Source organism: Branchiostoma lanceolatum, chromosome 2, assembly GCF_035083965.1.
Source record: "Branchiostoma lanceolatum isolate klBraLanc5 chromosome 2, klBraLanc5.hap2, whole genome shotgun sequence".
Classification (NCBI taxonomy): Eukaryota; Metazoa; Chordata; class Leptocardii; order Amphioxiformes; family Branchiostomatidae; genus Branchiostoma; species Branchiostoma lanceolatum.
Window position 1 is genome coordinate 32,017,866 of NC_089723.1, and position 19,737 is coordinate 32,037,602.

The 19,737-nt window shown below is 42.0% G+C and overlaps 1 protein-coding gene across 1 annotated transcript; it reads right to left on the reverse strand.

Annotated features, from left to right (window-relative positions):
• Nucleotides 1-93: 93 nt before the first annotated feature.
• Nucleotides 94-19,691, reverse strand: LOC136426977 (TP53-binding protein 1-like). The gene is made up of 35 exons (XM_066415697.1): nt 19,599-19,691; nt 19,163-19,353; nt 18,697-18,793; nt 18,151-18,273; nt 17,688-17,817; nt 17,503-17,526; nt 17,264-17,382; nt 16,846-16,977; nt 16,085-16,425; nt 15,417-15,645; nt 14,941-15,046; nt 14,644-14,738; nt 14,336-14,472; nt 13,103-14,171; nt 12,755-12,907; nt 12,162-12,527; nt 11,567-11,723; nt 10,319-10,982; nt 9,909-10,043; nt 9,109-9,420; nt 8,868-8,987; nt 8,540-8,727; nt 7,166-8,112; nt 6,438-6,558; nt 6,019-6,167; nt 5,591-5,666; nt 5,311-5,408; nt 4,550-4,615; nt 4,246-4,410; nt 3,907-3,990; nt 3,377-3,511; nt 2,807-3,027; nt 2,354-2,427; nt 1,396-1,535; nt 94-987 (listed from the first exon to the last, which is right to left on the reverse strand). The coding sequence occupies exons 2-35, from the start codon at nt 19,340-19,342 to the stop codon at nt 803-805; spliced, it is 7,338 nt and encodes a 2,445-aa protein (XP_066271794.1). The 5' UTR covers nt 19,343-19,353; nt 19,599-19,691; the 3' UTR covers nt 94-802.
• Nucleotides 19,692-19,737: the final 46 nt, after the last annotated feature.

Genomic DNA, 19,737 nt, shown 5'->3' on the forward strand with positions numbered 1-19,737 from the left:
ACCCTTCTATATTGGGTATGGCTTGGAAACCATTCCGGGCATCACATGTCTATCACCTTCCATGGCTGCCAATCAAAAAATTCAAACAATGAATAAACTTGAACATTTTAATAACAATATACTGATGGCAACGACATTACATGTATGTGCATGTATAAGACTTGTAGTGGGAGATAGCCTTCTTCTTTAGATCTATAATAAAATGGGAGATATCATCTTGATGTAACAACACAGATGCTTTGCACCATCAGGTTTGCTTTCCAATTATACAGGTATTAAAAAGTGGATTTCTAGATTTAAACAACATGTTCCTTAAAATGACTATCATGCGTAACGCCCGTAAGGACAGACTGGTGGAAAATTAATAAAAGTAAATGTCATAAATGTTTATGCTTTAAATACTACTATAAGCTTTAAAATAATGCAAAAGATTTCAAACTTCTCTTACATACATAATTCATCCTTTGATGTCTTTCCTATCATCTACTTTTGGTCAAGTTACAAGTAGTCAGGCACACTTTGCTTTGCAACAACTGTTAACAACATTGCAATGGAAATGACAAGATTATTCACAGAAATGTAATTCTTTGTCCATATTCTCAGAAATGTAATGCCAAAGTGCTTCATATACTTTAGGTGGCACAGTTCAGTTTTAATGTTTGCATCAATATTTTTCTGGCAGTCTTCCTCTTCTAGGGTAGTGAAAGTTATTAAACATTTTTTAATAAGAACTATTAAACACTTTTCTGGCAGTGTAAGTTATTTAACACATTTTGGTCACATGATTTAAGGTTAAGACTGATTAAGTATCCTTAAAGTCGTGCCTGTACTTGGCATGTCCTGTGTACCCGACCCTGTGCGCGTGGATCAGGCACTGGATAACCCACTCCGTGGACACCACCCTGACTCCCAGCTGCCCAGCCCTCTGCACAAGGGAGCCAGGACAGGAGGGGTCACTGACCACAAGGTCACAGTCCAGAGGGGAACCTGAAGGAACAAAGACCAGCTGGAGTTACATGTTGTCCCCAAACATGGTCATCATGCAGACTCATTTGCATCAGGTGTTAACACACATTCAGTAGATTGCTGAACATTGTACCAAATTGAATGCATAAAATACATATACAAAATTACATTGTTGTATTTTACATGTTGGAACGGAGACAGTAAGGTATGATCAAAGAAAAAAAAGGAAAACATCAGGACATTGCTACTAGTGTTCAATACCAAGATATTTGCAATATTTCCCCAGCTATCATTTACTATATTTGCAATTCAAATATGGAAACTCAATTTCATAACTTAGTTTAACTAAGTTATGAAATTGAGTTTCCATATTTCTTACTTGTACTTGTAATACAAGGAATGAAAAAAAAGAAGAAAAATATTATTCACTTTCTGCCTCCTCCTTGGACACCTTTTTAGCCATGACACATCCAGCAGCTACCAGAATGTCAGCCCACACATCTCTGAACTCCCTGCTTTCAGAGACAACAAGTGCACCCATGTTCTGAAATATCCGACCGCGTGGTTGCCTGTAGAGGAAGGGAAATCATCATTAAATCTTTTTTCTTGTCACTGCATCTGTTCCCAAGGTCAGTTTTAGTACATCTAACGTAACATAACCAATTTACGTCCGATTTATTCAAAACGTATTTATCTTAAAACCGCACGGACAGAGCCAAATGTTAAACCCATGGTCAGAAATATCAGCTCTTCTAAAAAGAAAATGCATGGTCTGTAAGTTTTTCTCCGCCTATTTAATGCCGTGCGAGCATGTATTTATACTTAGGTATATGATGAAGAATTGTGCTAGGGTAACCCATTATCGTCCACCTCGGTCTTTTCCCTTCTAGCGCTATGCTGGAAAAACATAGACCAGAAAAAAATGCACAGTAACTGTCCAAAGTAGTCTGCAGACAAATTATAATAAAATCACTATGTCTGTCCGGCCACTTGCTTAACGCGATGGAAAAAAACAATGTTTATTTGTAAATTCCCCCCACATGCGCGGCACGTGGCGTTCACGTGGTAAACGCATGGCCATTATGTTTTGCTGTGCAAAAATTAAAGAGATGGCTAAGGATCATACTTATGATGTTCTTTATTGCTCATGAGAACAGGCTTTGGCATAATACACCGTGACATGTGGACATGAGCCAAACCGGACGTAAATAGGTTCTGCACATAAATAGGTCATGTTACGTTACCTTTCAACACAAGAGTTTGCACTTTTCTACAGCTAACTAACACAGGTATATTATAAGGAAAAGCAAACTCAAAGTACTTGTAACTAAGATGTCCATGGTTAAACTTCACAAAAAATACAACTTAGATATGTCGACCTTCTTACCATTCTATAGTGTTCCTGGTCTCCAGACTCCTCCCAGCTGGCAACAGGTAAGCCTTGTAGTCCTGAAGACATCCCTGTAGGAGGTACAAACACTTAACATGCTGCATGTCACAATGTTTTAATCTGTATTTATTTCCCTACATGTAAATCAAATTGGGAAAAGTTTTGGGCTGCCTTAAAGACTCTTCTTAGTCTCAGAGCAAAGTTGTGGTTCTACTTAAAAACTCTTATACTTGAACAGTCTGTAATTTAGTGGCGAACAACTTAAAGTCAAGCTGGCTATTTTAGTGTCCATGAACAAGCAAACCAAACATCTATATCCAGAAATCAAGCGCTCAGATAAAATAAACCTAGAATCAACAGCTACTAGATCTAAAACAAATCGAAGCTGTAAATTTTCAAAAGGCTTTTACTTGATGTGAAGCTGAGTGGCATGAAGAATCCACCCCATACCTGACTACAGCTGTCCCTGATCCACTGGTGCGACACACAGGGGATGCCGTGTGCAAGGGACAGGAAGTACTTCTTGGTGCGGCAGAAGCTGTCAGCAATCAAGTAGAGATGGGTCGACTTTGATCTTTCCTGCATCCTCTTGAAGTCCTCGTAAACTTTCCCTCCGCCCTGCTCGATCTGACGTTGCACGTGGCTCTTACTGTAGGGCAGGGTGCTCACCTCTGTACACAAAACACATCTCTGTTTGAATGTGTGCCACAGTAATGTTTCTGTTTAACTGTAATAGTTCTCTTGTGCATGCACAGCAACAGTTCCTTGACCTTTAGACTGACTGACAGAGTTCAATAATTCTCTTGTAGAAATCACTGAGCATTTACATAAGCGATCTGGGGAATGATCTAGTTTGATGATGATGACCATGAAAAGTAATGAGCTTACAATCCACCTCATGGCTCCAAAAATTTCTACCAATACACTAGTCATATAAACCAGTCATATAAACCAGTGCTATACTGTGTTCCTTTACTTGTGCTACTAGTGGATGTACAAAAGCAGTAAATGGCAGTCTACCTTCTTCACTGTCCTCGCTGGACTGGGACTCGGCAGCGGCTGAAGCCCTCTCTGCCTTGCCTTTAGGTGCAGCCGTCAGGATGAAGGCACAGCCCCTGAACAATCTTTTGTTGGTGGGGAGGGGACCCAGTTCCTCTGTATACAATATATAGAATACCAACTATTTACAAAACAAAACAACAACAAAAACAGATTTTGTAAAAAAAAAAACGGCATATCTATTGATGCCGCTTTTAGCAAATGAGAAATCTTGCCAGAGCTTTACAACAGACATTTCTCATGAGTTATACCCTTTCGTTACATGCAAGTAATCATTAATGGATGATGGGGAAGACTGTGTAGTATTCAGTTTTTTTGCCTGGATTGTCAGTGGACCATGTCTATCAAGTATTCTAGTTGCACAAAATCCGATCTATGTCAATTGAAAGGACTGTGTAGTATTCAAGTCTTTTACTTTGTACAAAGGAGATAACAACAACTATATCAAGTATTCTAGTTGAACTGTAAAAGCAAATCCATGTCTATCCCACCTAGATCCTCCTGACTGCGCAGGGAGCGACGGGCAGACTGGGTACGGGGACTGTCCATTATACCTGCTGGCAGGGTGGGGACACCTGGAGGAAAAAAATATCTGTCATTGCACCAGCAACATATCACTCTACAATAGGCCAAGACTCATGTTAATATAACTTTATTCTGTTTTGACTCATAGCCTCTGAAGACATTCTTAATTTTAGGTACAAAGTCACTTACAGTACTTACTCATCAAAAATCACAAGGTAGGAGACTAAGTTAGAGAAAGCTTGGGGACACAAAGTATTTATCTGGATGGCTTTGGAGAGCATAGTATGATATTGAACCTGACTTACCTCTGACAGGGGAAGAAGTTGAAGGTTTAGGTGTTTGTCCAGTCCCTGTGTCCATCTCCCCTACCTCCTCCATCCTCCTCCTCCTCTTCGCCGGTGGTCCCCTTGGAGTCGTTACGCTGCTACTCGTGCCTCCAGAGCTGTATTCTGGGTCCCTTATTGCCCTTCCTACAAAAATTAGAATGACTGGTAAGTATATTTTTCAAACACAAAGATGCTGGAGGTAAGGTTGCCAGTATGTAACATCGGGAATTTGGACTCAAAAACATTTACATGTACATTGTTCATTTGTTGTGATTTTGTCTACCTTTGTCAGGAGTTTTGTACTCCATAGCTGCTCCAGGCCTCTTCCTCTTCCCAGTGACCAGATTGTCTGGAAAACAAGGTTATAAAGAAAACAGTTCAGATGGAAAAAATGAAACTTACAACTACCAAATCCCTGAAATTCATAAGGAGCACTGCTAGTGCTGTATTACATACATGATAACTGTAGGTATGCCATATGACATGTCATTAGATATCTGTTCAGGGACAGTCTCATTAGTCATTCATTGATAAAAACCAAAGATTTCAGCATACCCACAGTTTTGCAACAAATGAAAAATATTGACTTAGAGACCTTAAAGGAAAGCTATACAAAAAATTGAAAATCCTTCTATGCTATGCTTAATATATTCCAAAGTTGAATTCTTACTTCAAGTTGTTTCACATAAGTCCGTCATAGTTCTTGGATTTTCCACAGTTTGCAACTTATGCCGTGCTGACGCCTTCTCGCCTGATAATTTTTTACCTGATGATTGAATTTTAGAACACTGACGTCATATAATACAATCATCAGGTAAAAAATTTGAAACACTGACGTCATATAATGCAATTACCAGGTGAGAAGGCGTCAGCACGGCATAAGTTGCAAACTGTGGAAAATCCCAGAACTATGACGGACTTATGTGAAACAACTTGAAGTAAGAATTTGACTTTGGAATATATTAAGAATAGCATAGAAGGATTTTCAATTTTTTGTGTAGCTTTCCTGTAATAAACAAGTGGCAGAAGGCATCATTTGCTCACCCAACGAAACAGAAGCGGACACTTCAGCAACTCGCATCACTTGAGCCCGGTATGCTGCAGCCTGTTCTGGGTTCAGGATCACATTAGCATGGGGCGCTCTGTGGGGAAGACAATGGTACACTTACTGCACTTCACCATTACTGGCTATAGCTGGAATAATGAATCCATTTATGTACACACTTGTTGGAAACTACATGCACAGAGTCTTGATGCACAATCTGACTTGTGTGGCCTTTTGTGTACCAAACTGATGTTTCATCATACTTTTATCAACTTTTACCTGACAGTGGATCCATCGTTGAATTCCACTAGGTACTCTTCTGCCTCTCCACTGTGATGGTAACCTCGAATAATCCCTGGATGAGCATGTATGAAAAAAAATGTATCTTCAATTCTACCAATGTTTGTAGTCATCACATCAAGAATCAAACATTTCATCTACTATCCTTTTTCGACATTACCTGTACATGTATATGTGTCGCCTATGGACAAGGATCAACAACTTGACACCCAGGATTAGAATGACATGTTCCCACCTCAGGCTTTTAGCTAGGATTTACAGACAGGGAGCCCAATTTTCATGCTGTCCCAGCGTTTGGTATTGTAACACAGTTACATGTGGATATCCAACTGCATAAGAGGGGGTTTCTTTGTTATTTCAGTATATGGCATTAAAAAAATGCATAGCTAGCTAATACCCTGCCCCACCTGGTGCGTAGACACACTCCTGCACGTCCTCCACACTAGCCAGGACAGCAGTGTTGACGGGCAGGCGGGACACCACCATCATGTTCCTGGCTGCAATTTCCCTCGGACGGACGCTCGTCTCGTCCTCATCCTCAAACCTGACCAGGTACCTTCGAAAATCAATAAGATGAAAGAATTATTGATGAATTGCTATGATCAATCTATTACAAATTAAAGCACAGATGATATGTAATGATTTGAAGCCTTTCCTAGCAGCCTTTCCTAGTCTGATGAATGTATGTTTACAAAAAATGGAAAACTCTAAATGTGAATTTTTTGCAACTGTTCCATTTGTTATCCAGTACATGGCACAAATGTTCATATCAGCGTTAGAAATCAAAGACAATTTCAAGCAAAAGGTCAATGCAAGAAGCACTCACCTGTCATTTTTCAATGTCTTGAGGATGACACCAGGGTACCAGTGCTTATCACTCACAAGCAGGGCCATCACACGAGCACCTTCTCTCGGCTCGGAGCTACCGCTGTCTGAGGATACGGTTTCTGGAAACAGGTGAGACACATGACATGAATCACACAACAGCTGAGACAAATATTACCTTTCTACGATCCTACACACACTATGAAAAACTGTAGTAGCTGAAGTAAACAAGAAGTAGTACACATTACATTCTATGATCTGATTTAAGATTATTGATAAGACAATTATTTTCCTCCAGGCAGTGGAAAACGTTTCATATGACCCCTTAGGCCACGCCAATTTTTTTTGTTGCTTCTCGGAATAGCCTGTCCTGTTTTTCCCATTTTGAAAAAAAAAGGTCGCTATTCCCATTCACAAATTTTTACTCCCAATTTTACTATCTGTTCAGTTGTAAAACTCAATAGCCACTAAAATAGATTATAAAGGCTTGCGCATGCCAAAAAAGTGTGGTCACATTGATCATAAGTTGTAATTTTTCATTTATTAAAACTGTTTCTCAGTATCAATCCATATATTCAGGTAAGAAATGGGTGCATTGCATTAAAACAAGTCAGACATACAAAGCTGAAACTTGAATAATCCTCTTATTCTTTATGTTATGTTAAACCTTATCCATTTTTTTTCTGAAAAATTCCAAAGAATCAACAAATAAAATTGGTGTGGCCTTACCTCTAGTTGTTTCCTCCTGTGGTTTCTCACTTCTGCCGGACAGCCTCTGCTGCACCCCCTGATAGGGAATCTCCGGGGTTCCTGCTCTCTCCTCAGAACTGTCACTGCTCTGCTCGTCACTCTCTTCTCCTTTAGAAGACTTGGAGGACCTCGCAGCTGAGCTACTCCTGCTTTCCTTGAGACCTTGTGCTGTTTTAGTTACTCTGTCTGTAGACAAAGACCTGCTACCAGCAGAAGCTCCCCCTCTTTTCCCTCTTCCTCTTGGGGTTCCCCTTGTCCTTCCTCTGGGTTTCCTACCCCTTGGACTCTCTTTAGGTTGCACAGCTACCCCTGATTCTGCCACATCCTCTTCTGCAGTTTTGCCACTGTCGTCTGCAGAGGGACCAGCTGATCTAGTTCTGCTACGTCTGCCTGTGTCCCCTTCTGTGCTGTCAGATCTCTTCTGTACAGCCGATGTTGATGCTGCTGCCTGACTTGATCTTGACGTTCTTCTAGGAGAGTCAGTTTCCCTCCCGGGCTCTTCTGGACTCGCTGTTTCTGATTGTCTCTTACGGCTACTTTTTCTCCTCCTGGACTGTTGATTTTTCTCTCCTTTTTTCTCTCCTTCCTGCTGTATTCCTTCACCACCTTCAGCCTTGTCCTCTACACCTTTACTTTCACTGCTTTGAGCGACCTCTGTCTGTGTTCCAGTTTCGCTGACCTCCAACCTTTGACTGCCGCTTGTCCCCTTTGACTGTTGACCCAAAAGCTGACTGCCTATCCCTGACCTCCTTCTCCTGGGCGACCCCACAGGTTTGGTGAAGCCCTCCTGGTCCTTGGCCCCTCCCTGGGGGGTGTCCCCTCCCCCTCCCTGGGGGGTGTCCCCTCCCCCTGCGCCAGGGGAGGAGCTGGAGGACTTGGACTGGCTGGAGGAGGTCCTCTCTAGACTGGCCATGCTAGGACCAGAGCTGCAGAAGAAGAAAGAATAAAGTCTCATGAGAAACAAGTGTAATCTTTCTGTTTCAATCCCTAGCGGCCTATGCATACATTAAGTTCTACTGTACTTGTTTCTGCCATAACATTTTGTGCATAAGCATACAGCTAAGTTGATAATTGCACAAATAATAAATACATTTTCACTTATGAAAAATGGAGTAAACAAAATAAATGAATATACAAATAATAATAAATGATTCAGATAAATAAGATAAATAAGATAACAAATTTCATCATTCATCAAACTGTCATATATATACTTGTATGTTACACAATTACATACAGTGGCAAAAGTTTCCATTTTGTTTCAAAATATTGGTAATATAGGTTGAAAGGCAGTTACACGTACATTTACATACATAATTCAAACCATCTTCAAAGCAACAAATAACTACCCACCTGTTAGTCCTACTCAAGCTTGATGAGCTAAGGCTTTTAGACAAGCTTGAAGGAGATGATTTTGAAGCTGATGTAGACAGAGAGCTGATGTCTGCAAGTTCCCCTGACATCAGCGAGCTGCCAGTTCTGGAAATACTTGGTGAGATGGACACTTCTTCTTCTATGTCTACTACTGGCTCCTCCATCTCCTACAGAAACAGAAAAAAGGAGATTTAGAGAGTTGCAGTACAGTAATTATACATTGTACGTTTCCCATTGAAATCACTTGCTCTCTCACCAAATATACCACATACAAATCAAACCAAAAGGCACAAGGTATAAAGCTCACCTCTATGACTTGGTAGTCCACAATTTTCTGTCCTCGTTTGATTTTCTCTGTGATGACTCTCTTGACAATTGTTTCTGTGATGGTGGTGATGGTCGTCTCACGTACATACTGGGGTGGGCTCTAAGGAGGAAAGAAAGGTAGACTGATTCTTAAAAAAAAGATACATCATACTGCAAAAAAAGTGTCTTTAAATTCTGGGTGAAACTTTCCACAAATGTTTTAGAGGTTATTTGTTGCTCACCTCTTCTTCCCCTCCTGCAGATTCTGTGTCGTGTTCCTCATCGATTTTCACCCTTTTCCGTGGTGGTTGCCCCTCCTCCCCATCTCCATCTCCTGGCATCCTCTCCCCTTCTCCTCCTCTGTCCTCCTTTTCCTCACCCCCGTCTCCACCAGTGGGCTCTCCCTGCTCTCTACTTGTACCTTGGGCACTCGGGGCTGAACCACGTCCTGGTGGGGAGGATCCACCACCATGTGCTCTGAGTTTGGCAGATTTGTACCGTGCATCTTTCTTCTTTGTCCTCAAAGCTTTTGTAGGTGATGGTTGGGTATTTGCCTGTGTAAAAAGGAACTTAGAATGTACTAGAGATGACAGCAATCAAACCATCATCAGAATAGATTTTTGTAACATTCTGTGACAGCAGCAAATATCAGTTGGCCAGACAAAAAGTTTGGATGAGTCTGGTGCTGTTTCCACCAGAAAACGTCTTGCTCACTCTACAGGTCACAACAACACAGTACTGTCATATTTCAGGCTACTAGTAGACTTACCTCACACTATATCTAATAACAATTTATGTTCTATTTTCCGATGGTACGTTGAAAGGACCCCTGACCTCCTCCCTTGAACTCTTGAAAAACGGCCTTGGCCGAATGAGTGTATGTTTTGCATACTTTCAAGGTTAAATAAAGGTTGGAAAAAAAAAAATATTGATACCAGATTTTGTGCTTTCTTTAATATTCTGACATGTAAAGATCATTTTCACAAATCTTCTTTTGGGTAATTTTTACATACAAACAGCCACAGGTGTTACCCCAGCCTACCTGTACTCCCACTACCCTGGTGGATGAAGCTGTCAGTGTAGAAGGGCCCCTCCATGTGGAGATGGATGCTGGCGGACTTCCCAAACCTGCTGCAACCACCTGCCTTCTCTTTCTCTTGTCCTGAATCGGGCTCACCTGTAAGGGTCAAATACATTAGATCTGTTTTTCAGAGACATCCTTTTAGCTTTCTGATTGCGATAAATATCGCTTTTTTTTAAATCTTTAAAAAAAAAATAGAGTCACAATGTTTGATGCTTTGGCAATACTACACTATAAGAGCAGATATCAACTTTGATCCAACTTAAGGAAGATGTTTTCCATGATTATTTCTTTCTTTAAATTCTTCAAAAATACTGCAGTCAACACGTTGCTTCAAGGGACAGATCTAGATTGAATTCAGCAGCACCTACCTGTGAAGTGTACTCATAAGGATCCTTCTCTTCTGCTGACACTTTTTCAGGAGTCTTTGGATCTTCAGTCACAGCAGACCTCTCATCTTTTTCAGCAGTGTTAGGTGCAGCAACTGCTTCTGCTGTAGTTTGGGATTTTTTTCTTTTCTTAGTTAGTTGTGCATATTCATCCCTTCCTTCATCTTGTCTTTGTCCTCTTTGTCCACTCTCATCTGGACCCTGCTGTCCCGGCACCAGCTGCTCTCCCTCCTCACTACCCCTCCAGTATTCAAGGGTGTCTGCATTAGATGACACAGACTGTGACTTTGTGAGAGGCTGGATTGGCTCTTCTTTTTCTTCAGATGAGTTGTCAGGGGGCTGTTCCCTTTCTGCTGAAGCCTCTGTCTCCACAGGCACCTCTTCCTGTGCTTCAGCCTTAACTCCTGGTTTCTCTGTCTTCTCTAGGAGTGATCGACATGTGTGCTGAACTTTAACTTCTTCTTCCACATCCATCACTTCAGCCGGGCTGATCTTTGACTCCTCCTCACGATACAAGTGTCCTTCTGTCTTCCCCACAGACATCTCTGACTCCTCAGAGTCGAATAACTGAGCTGGCCTCCTCTTCTGACCTTTCCCCTTCTTTTCTGTCTTCCTGGTGCTCACAGGAGGACCAAACAAGTCTTCACTGCAGAGAATAATACCACAAGAGAAGCATGAGCAATCTGCAAAATACAATCATGCCTCTATACAGTACAATCACTCTTACACTGAACATCACAAAAACATTATATTGAAATAATGGAACCAGTTTTGTCTGAAAGCTATAGCTAAGGATGTTAAATGAAGGTCTTATGTTTGAGGAGAGTCAAACCTCGAGCACATAAAAGACACCTACCACACTCGAAAAGAGTAGGGGACCTTCCCGGTGTGAGTGGATCAAATAAATCTGTTCGGATATGCAGCTTGTATTGTTCAGAAGAAACCTGGTGTGTTACGCAAAGAGTTGATTTTTCAGGTATTGTAGTTCTTGTTTCTTTCACTGTAACTTTAAGTTCACTGTTTTCACTGTCACCTCTATACCATGAACTTATCATCACCGTGAAAAACCTATTTATGATTCCTCCACACATCCTTTCTGCAAGTGACTTGCTGCTACCGTGAAGTTAAAGTTCAGTGAAAATGTCCATTTTCTTTACACCGTGAAATTTTGCTACCGTGAACCTAAAGTGAATTATAGTATGCAGTACAAACAAAGACATTATCTGTTACCTGTCAGCTGGCCTAGGTGCATCATCTTCCTCAGAGCTGCTGTCCTGTTCCTCCTGCTGGGCTCGGACTTTCTCTCTCACCCTGGTGAAGAGGGAGGGGAGCTTGCTGGGACTCTCCTTGATGGCCTTCAGTTGATCAGCATCAAGCTCTGGGGGTTCTGGGAAGGGTCACAACCTTGATACGTTAGCTTTGATAGCTAAAAGGCTATCCTCCACAAAGTTTTAGCATTCCTAAGATGCAAGAGACGCAGACACCATGACACAGACCAATCAACCAGTTGAGGAGACCTCATCAAGTATCAAGTGAGTAAGTATATCTAAGTTTTCCATACGCAAAGAACAGGTTTTACTGTTAACGTAGAAATCCATTAGTTAATACTGCTTCCTGAGATCTGCACTGTAGCTTGTCACCTTGAACTCCATCTTCGGGGCAAAGGTTTTATCCTGTTACCACCAATGGATGCAAGGGTTTGAGCAAGGTGTAGCAATTGGTTTCCGTGGAGCATTATGTTAAGGTTCATTAGCATTAGGTACTGTATTTTGTCATGACAGCTATACAAAAAATGCCATTAGAATAGCTTGGCTGAAAAACCTACTTTGCAGTTGAAAGAGAGGTGGCTGATTCTCCTCCTGTGTGTGGTCAGACTGACTCTCCAGCACTGCTCTCATCCTCATCTGCAGTGGAGGCCCTGCCCCAGGCTGTCCACCCCTATTGATTGTAGTGGTTAGTCCCTGCCCACCACTGGAACCTGGGTCAGCAAAGGCACTACCATCCCCTTCTGGGGTGGTGACCGCACTAGTGACTGCACTTGTAGGGGTGGTGTCGGTGGGAGACTCTGTGTAGTCAGGGAGGGGAGTGCTGTGTCTGGGCAGGCGGGGTCGCTTGGCTTTCATGAGGGGAGGGGTGGTGGCAATGGGTCGGAACAGCCCTCCATCTTTGGGGAGGGCAAGGTGAAAGGGAACTGGAGGGGAGAAAACAAAGCATATATAAACATTAAGTCTTCTTAATAAACAAATTAAGCAGTAATAATGGATAGAAAGTATCAGCCTCCTATTGTATAGTTAGACTACATTATGTATACGCATTATACATGTATAAACATTTTTGTATCAATACACTTAAATTAATTTTGTCCTTTGAGAGCAAAGCTGCAAGGGAAAGTACATGTCGTTGAGTCTGTCCAAATACCTGAGGACTCTGAGTTGGCCTGAGCCGAAGGTGTTGCTCTGATCTCTTCTTGTGGCTCCTCTTTTTCAGTATCACAGAGAACTACTTCCACTAAGGAATCTTCTCTGGGTGTTTTACAGAGGGCAGCACTGAGAACATCATCTCTTTTGCCATCTACACAAGACGAAAGCAACATATTAAGATCATCTACTTGGCATATCTCAATTTGTTTTACTTCTTTCTTGTCTTTTTAGTAAGTTCAATTCTTCTGCACAGCTGATGATTTTATCTGAAGCAAAAGGACAAAAAACAGTGAAAGACTTGATACAGAAAAGTGCAGAGTAAAGAATAACAGTTAAAAAAGCCCACCTTTTTCTGCAACTGAAATATCAGGTTCCTTTTCCTCATCTAGACCCTTCTCTGCTTTTTCCTCTTTTTGAGAACTAATGTCTATGACAACTACATCTTCTGCCTCCTCATTGGAATGTTCTGTAGGAGCTGGTCCCTCTGGCTGGTTGACAACTTGACCTTGAGGCAAGAAGAGCAGCTGGCTTGGCGCTAACTCTGGCTCCATGGACTGGTCTAAGTCCCCAACTATTTCTCTCACCCTATTTTGCATATTCTGAGACTGGGAGCCATCCATGGATGGGGTGAAATGAAGTGCCCAATTGTCTTGTACATCAGACCCTTCTTCTTGTTCATCAGCATTACCTTCCCTTTGCGAAGACCTGTCATCACCCTCTTGCACTGGGATGTCTTCTTTTCTGACTTGCTTTCCATCGTCTTCAGACTTTCTGACAACTTCTTTCTCTTGGTCAGCATTATCTTCAATCATTTCAACCTGGCTATACGATGTCTGTGGATCATCTTTGCTGGTGCTTGCCATGTCCCAAAGTGAAACCTTTTTCTTCTGAACGTTGTCTCTTCTAGATGTTTTCATGACATCCTCAGGTTTTCCTAATGATTGTGCCCTGACAGTCACACTTTCAGGTTTCTCCTCTCTCATTTCCACCGACACTCCAATTGCCCCGCTCCCTTGGCTCATCTCTAGAAGCTGCTCAATAGTGGCCTCCAGGGCACAATTTTGTGCCTCATAAACACTGATAAGAATGTCCTTCTCCAGACTAGGAAACATTCCCTTCAAGAAGTCTAGTGCTTGTTCTAACTCTTTTCGGTCACTCTTCCCACCAGTCTGACTACCAGAGGAGGATAAACATTCAGCCTCATTGCTCTGAAGTTCTCCTGCTTTGGTTTGTCCAGCAGGTAAAGCTGTATTGCCTTTGTTGTTCCCTCCCTGTGGTGTGCTTTCATCACGATCCAATGTCAGTTCTGTATCAGAGAGCTGTAGGTGAAGGGAGGGAGGCCGGCTGGAGGAGTCCTTGGTCACCTCCGCAGACTTCCCACTTGGCTCTTCATCAGGACCTGATGCAAGCAGATCCTGTAACCAAATGACAACGAGATGTAGATATCTTAAAACATAAAAATGTAGCATCTGCTGCATATTCAATCTGGCAAACTAGAAGATATCAACAGAGACATTAGGGACCAAATACAAGAGTGTAAAAATCTTAAACATATTGATTGATAGAAAAAATAGCGTACCTGAGACCACTGTGGTTCGCTCGGCTGCCATGGATGATCTACAAGTTCCTGCTCAGACTGGGCAGCAGGGTGTGATGATCCTTGTGATGATCCTTGTGATGACGGAACAGGGTCTTCTGCAACTTCCACAGGGTGATCTTTATGACAATAAATCATTTTCTTATCATGTGGATCATAAATGTATGGTAAGTCTGATCTAAACAATCTACATGTGTATCTAAAAAATAAGATAATTTTCTCATAATTTAAATCATGAAAGTTTGGTAAGCCAGATGTCTACAACAGATTTGTTAGATTGGCATATTCACCTTGTTCCTGTGTTTCCCCTGTGGGTGAGGATGGGATGATGTGTGGGGTGGGGCCGTATGCCTCTGGTGATGGGGCGATGACAGTCTCAGAACCTCTGGAATATGGAGGGAATGTCCGTTTAGTTGAATCATGTACATGCGACAATTGGACAGAATGGAAATCACTTTTAATGTCCTTGACATTTTACATCATCTACAAAACTTGACAGTTCTTTTGTTTGTCTCATGCTTCTATCATGTCAAGAGATTTGGTTTGGTTGGGTTGGTTTCTATGAAGATGTGCAGTCATGTCCCTACCCTTCTGATGACAGACTGGTGTCTTGTACCAACATGGGTTCCCCTGACAGCTGCAGACAGCCCAAGTTTTCAGCTGGGGTGGATAGGACACGCTCCTCTTGGGGTCCTGATGGAAATGATAAATGGACAAAAAGAGTAAAGGCTATTTAAAGTGTGCATTGCATGTATGGATATGATATTAAACAAATAGATAGCTCATGACATGTACTAGACATCACTTAAAGCTGAAGACAACTGGACTGCTCATATGTTTGGTGTTCACTGTGAACACCCCCAAGTAAGTATTACAGGACCTGGAGAAGAGGTAAACATACCGATGACATTCACCATTAGTTTTAACCATGCAAACATCTAATACACAGTAGTGATACTCAAGGGTCAGCTAACCAGACTTTTGACATGTTGATTTTACACAAGACTAACAGATTCCCTACAGTCCAGAACAGGACTCATTAACGAGAGAAATAGTGACTTACTCTGGATATCCTCCACAAACATGTCCTGTTGTGATGACAGTGGATCAGGTGAGTCAGGCCGTCCTGTCGGCTGGGAGTCAGGTATACTTGAGGGTTGATCCTCCATGGTAGCGTGCACCTCCATACGAACCTCCCCGGACGTGTGCTCGTGGATCAAGTTACTCGCACCACTGCTACCCGACGTTCCTCCTTCCTGCTTCGTGTCGTCTTGGAGCTTCTCCTTCACAACCTAGGATATGACAGAATATTATCCTAAAGCTTGGCAGGCTACGAAGCCATTATCTTAAAAGAATACTTTTCCAGATGGACAATAGATGCCAGAAACAAAGCATAGATCTACTAAGATATAGCTGTGTGGCAAAAAAATTGGCCAAACTAAATTAGGATAAATGTACAACAATCATAGCCAGAATAAACCAAGCTTAAAGTGACCCGTCCAATGTTGGTAGGGGAGGGGCCTGTTATAGCCACAGAGTACAATGATCATTTTCATTTCATTCATTTTTAATTCATTTACCCAGAGACAACATATCGCCAATAGGGAAGTTTTCAATGTGCCCTGCAGACCTGCACTTTGTATTTTTCCTTCCAATAAATTTTAATCAAATATTAGTAGTTCTTTTTTCGTCCACCAAGCCATACCATAACTAAAATGCCTCAGTTCTTACCCTTGCTGCTGAAAGCTCTTCTTCTCCAAGTCGTCTTCTTGCCTTCATCGGGGACTCCTTCGCCTGTCCCGCCTTTCTTGGAGACTTGTGTGGAGACTTCTTTGGTGACTTTGTTTTTCCCTTTAAGGGAGACGTCTTAATCTCAGCACCTTGTGCTTCACTTAGGTGCTGAACATCTTTTCTGGGAGATTTTACCGGAGTCTTTCTGGGAGACTTTTTTAAGGGTGTTTCTATATGGCTGCTGCCGCTGGAACTGCTGGTGAAGGAGCTGATTGTGCTGATGGTTGAGGATTGTAGCTGAACACTGCTGCTGGAACTACTGCCACTCAGCTTACTGGGACCTGCAGGAAGACAGGATGGTGAAAAGACTATTCTATCAACCAAAGCACATCTCTTCTTCTATTCAGTACAAATAACTCTGATACATTTTACATCAAACGGCCTTAGTGGAAACTTGCTTGTCCGACAGAAGAAAAATATTCCAAAATTTCATTTTACACAGGACTGTCAAGGACTAGAATTTATCATTATAGTTTGTGTGTCATATATATAAGACGACTTTAAACATTACAAAGGTAGGCAGAAATTTGGTGTGAAAAGGGTTTTTAACATAATCTGACCAAAAACTGCAGCACCGTTACAAAGTTGGTGTGTCATGTCTGAGAGTAATGTTACCTCAAGTGCATATGGGATACAGGCTCAGTAGTCATAGTAGTAGAATATAATACATAGGTTCAAATAACAAGAGGAGAGTTCCTTACCAGGACTGGTTAGATGAGGCACATTCTTACGAGCAGGAGACATTTCTGAGTCAGTCACAAGGGCTGTGGATGCCTCACTAAGCCCACCCAGACCCTCACTCTCTGATCCTGGGTCTACTTCATGCCGTCCCTCTGTATGACAATGACACAAAACAAAAAATCACATTAAAGGCCTTGTTATCACATAACCAGTCACACAAACAAGATGCATCTTACAACTCTGCTTTGTGTTCAGATAGAGAATGGGGGACGTCCCTGTAGCTCAACTAGTAGCAGCCTCAGAAGGACATCTGCTACAGAAACAGCAAGAAAACTTGCTGACTTATGTACCACTAGGCACTACAAGGTAAACAACAACAACTCAGATAGAGAATATGACAGAGAAGAAGACAGTTAAACCATGACAAGTAAGACTCACCTGTTTCTGACAGAGCTGACATGTCCCCCTCGCTCTCCTGTATCTCATGTACAGGGATGACTTTTATCGGGGTGACTATACTGGGGATGGGCCGGACAAGTCCAGGAAGGGAGCTCCTACTGCAAGGTAACAAATGGTCCAATTTTGTATGTATCATGTTTGATAATTATACACAAACCTTATCAGAGGACAGAAGAGTAGCAGAGTTCTGAGAGAAGGTAAAATTAAAGTGAATTTACCTCATGGTTTGAGCTATATTTTTCCTTTGGATAGAGGCATGTAGAGATGAGAAGGAACAGTTATTGCCATAGTTTGTGAGACAGTAAAAAAGGGTACAAAAAAAGGTCAGCAATTGAATCAGTTTCAAGATTTTTATTTCCTCAGACTGAAGGTCTACTTCCTTTTTAATTCTTATTTTCCTTACCTGCCACTGCTATTTCCACTACTCTGAGGAGTGGAGGTGGAGGTGGATGTCTCTGCCTCCTCCTCATGGTGGCTATCATCACCTTCTCCTTCCTCTTCATTATCATCATCATCATCACCACCTCCATCACCTAACAGACAACAAACTATTATCTTTATCAGGCAACACAACTGGAAAGATCTGCATAGCTTTTAGCTGACAACTAGTTTTCTTCAGCTTATCAAATGCAACACCTGCTCTGCATTAACTCTTTGGTGACTTACATGTACATGTTGTATTACTCATTCAACTCATACAGGATAAATTGAAGTAATTATAGATCATAAACCTCTCTTGGAATAGCTATCCACATACATGAAGTAGAGAAAACATAGATTCGTTCACAGACGGAGCAGTCTGGTCTCATGTTTAAGAGCTCTGTCAACAAAATTACAATCAGGAAAATGAGTTTTCTTAGCCGTACCTCCACCACCGGCATCACCTCCTCCACCTCCTCCTCCACCACCCTGCTCTGCTCCTCCGTTCCCATCATCCTCTGCTCCCCCACCGTGGCTACCTGATCCGGAGGGCCCAGCACTTTGAGAACCTAATAAATGAAACATTTGAGATACAAAAATGTCATGCAACACCAGGACAAAAATTTGGTGGTCAATGCAGTAGATAAAATATACATGTGTACTCAAAATGGCCATGCCACATGGAAAACAGTTTGCTCTTCTTGTCTTGCTCTTGGTAAGAACAATTCAGGCTTGTGAGCATCAGATATTCTACCATTCTAATGGCTGTATAAATATAAGAACTTGGCAACTGCCAGGGGCTTTAAGAAAAATCTCTAGTCATACATGCGAAAGTTGTCTGGTATGCATATTGCTGACCAAATGACATCATTACAGTTCTAGGAGTTGAATTGCCTAAATCTGTAACCCACAGATAAACACAGAAGTTCAGATCCCTGAACATGATCATAAGCAGGCACCATTATAACAAAAGTCCATACACTCTAACTGACCTGATGCTCCGGGGTGCTGGCTACCTCCCTGTTGTCCTGGTCCTCCGGTTGCCATGGTGATGTGGCATTTGCGTCCATTTGCCAACATCTCTACTTCCTGCATGTCAAATGTTTTGGAAATCAAAATGGCACGAGATTGAGAAACAACACTTAATTAGCTACTAACGATCAATAATTGAATGAAAGTGTTTCTTACAGTATCCAGTTAGCTTTACATGGCCTATGGAACCTCCAATAACATTAATCCACCAAGTTACATCATCCGCCACTTCGAAAAACAGTGGGTTTGAGAGATTTCTAGCGTAGCACCCCCCAGGTATGCACAGTTTAGATTCACAGGAGTACATTATTATTATACTGAGGGACGTTGGGTTCGAGATCTGTTTAGAGTATCTTTTTGGAGTGATAGAATTATGTACCCTGGTGGAAATGTGTTAGTACATTTGCAGTTTGATATTTGACTGACCATGATAGGACTGGTACTGCTGTCCCTCAGGGCTGCCAGCTTCCCTAACATCTTGTGTCTGAAGATGACGTCCTCTCCATCACTGCAGTCTCCCTCCGCCTGGGTCTCCAGCTGAGAGTTCTCCACCAGGAAACACGGCGTGTCGTCTCTCTGGCTCAGGTCGGGCTGACTCAACTCCATCTTCACGTACCCTATGCATGGGAGATGTTTAAGACATATAATGATAAGCTATACGTCTGCAAATTTATGCTCTGTATGACCAAGGAGGCTTTATATAAAACCTCCTTGGTATGACATTTGAAAACTGCTTTTTCATGAATTATCCAAAATCTGCGAAGCCAAGCCTTGCTCCGAAGCTAAATAACGTTAAATTTCCTAGATCCTCTTGATCATTGATTCGTTCCAAACAAAACATCACGACGATCACACGCATTACCTTCATGTAATCATGTCCACCGGCCCAAGCTGCCTGTTGTTTTGACGCGTGCTAGGACGCAGGTAAAAGGATTACTAGTAAATGATCGCCACTCAAACAACAAGACTTCCCGCCAAAAACATGCCTGGGCATGTCCGAA

Bases quoted from the DNA above. Each gene is read 5' to 3' on its own strand.
- LOC136426977 (XM_066415697.1), bottom strand. From the start codon at position 19,342: ATGGAGTTGAGTCAGCCCGACCTGAGCCAGAGAGACGACACGCCGTGT. The intron at 15,646-16,084 runs GTAAGAACTGAG...GTCATATCCTAG, and splicing joins AAGAGCTTTCAGCAGCAAGG to GTTGTGAAGGAGAAGCTCCA. The intron at 5,409-5,590 runs GTAAAAGTTGAT...TCTTCCCCACAG, and splicing joins AACGATGGATCCACTGTCAG to AGCGCCCCATGCTAATGTGA.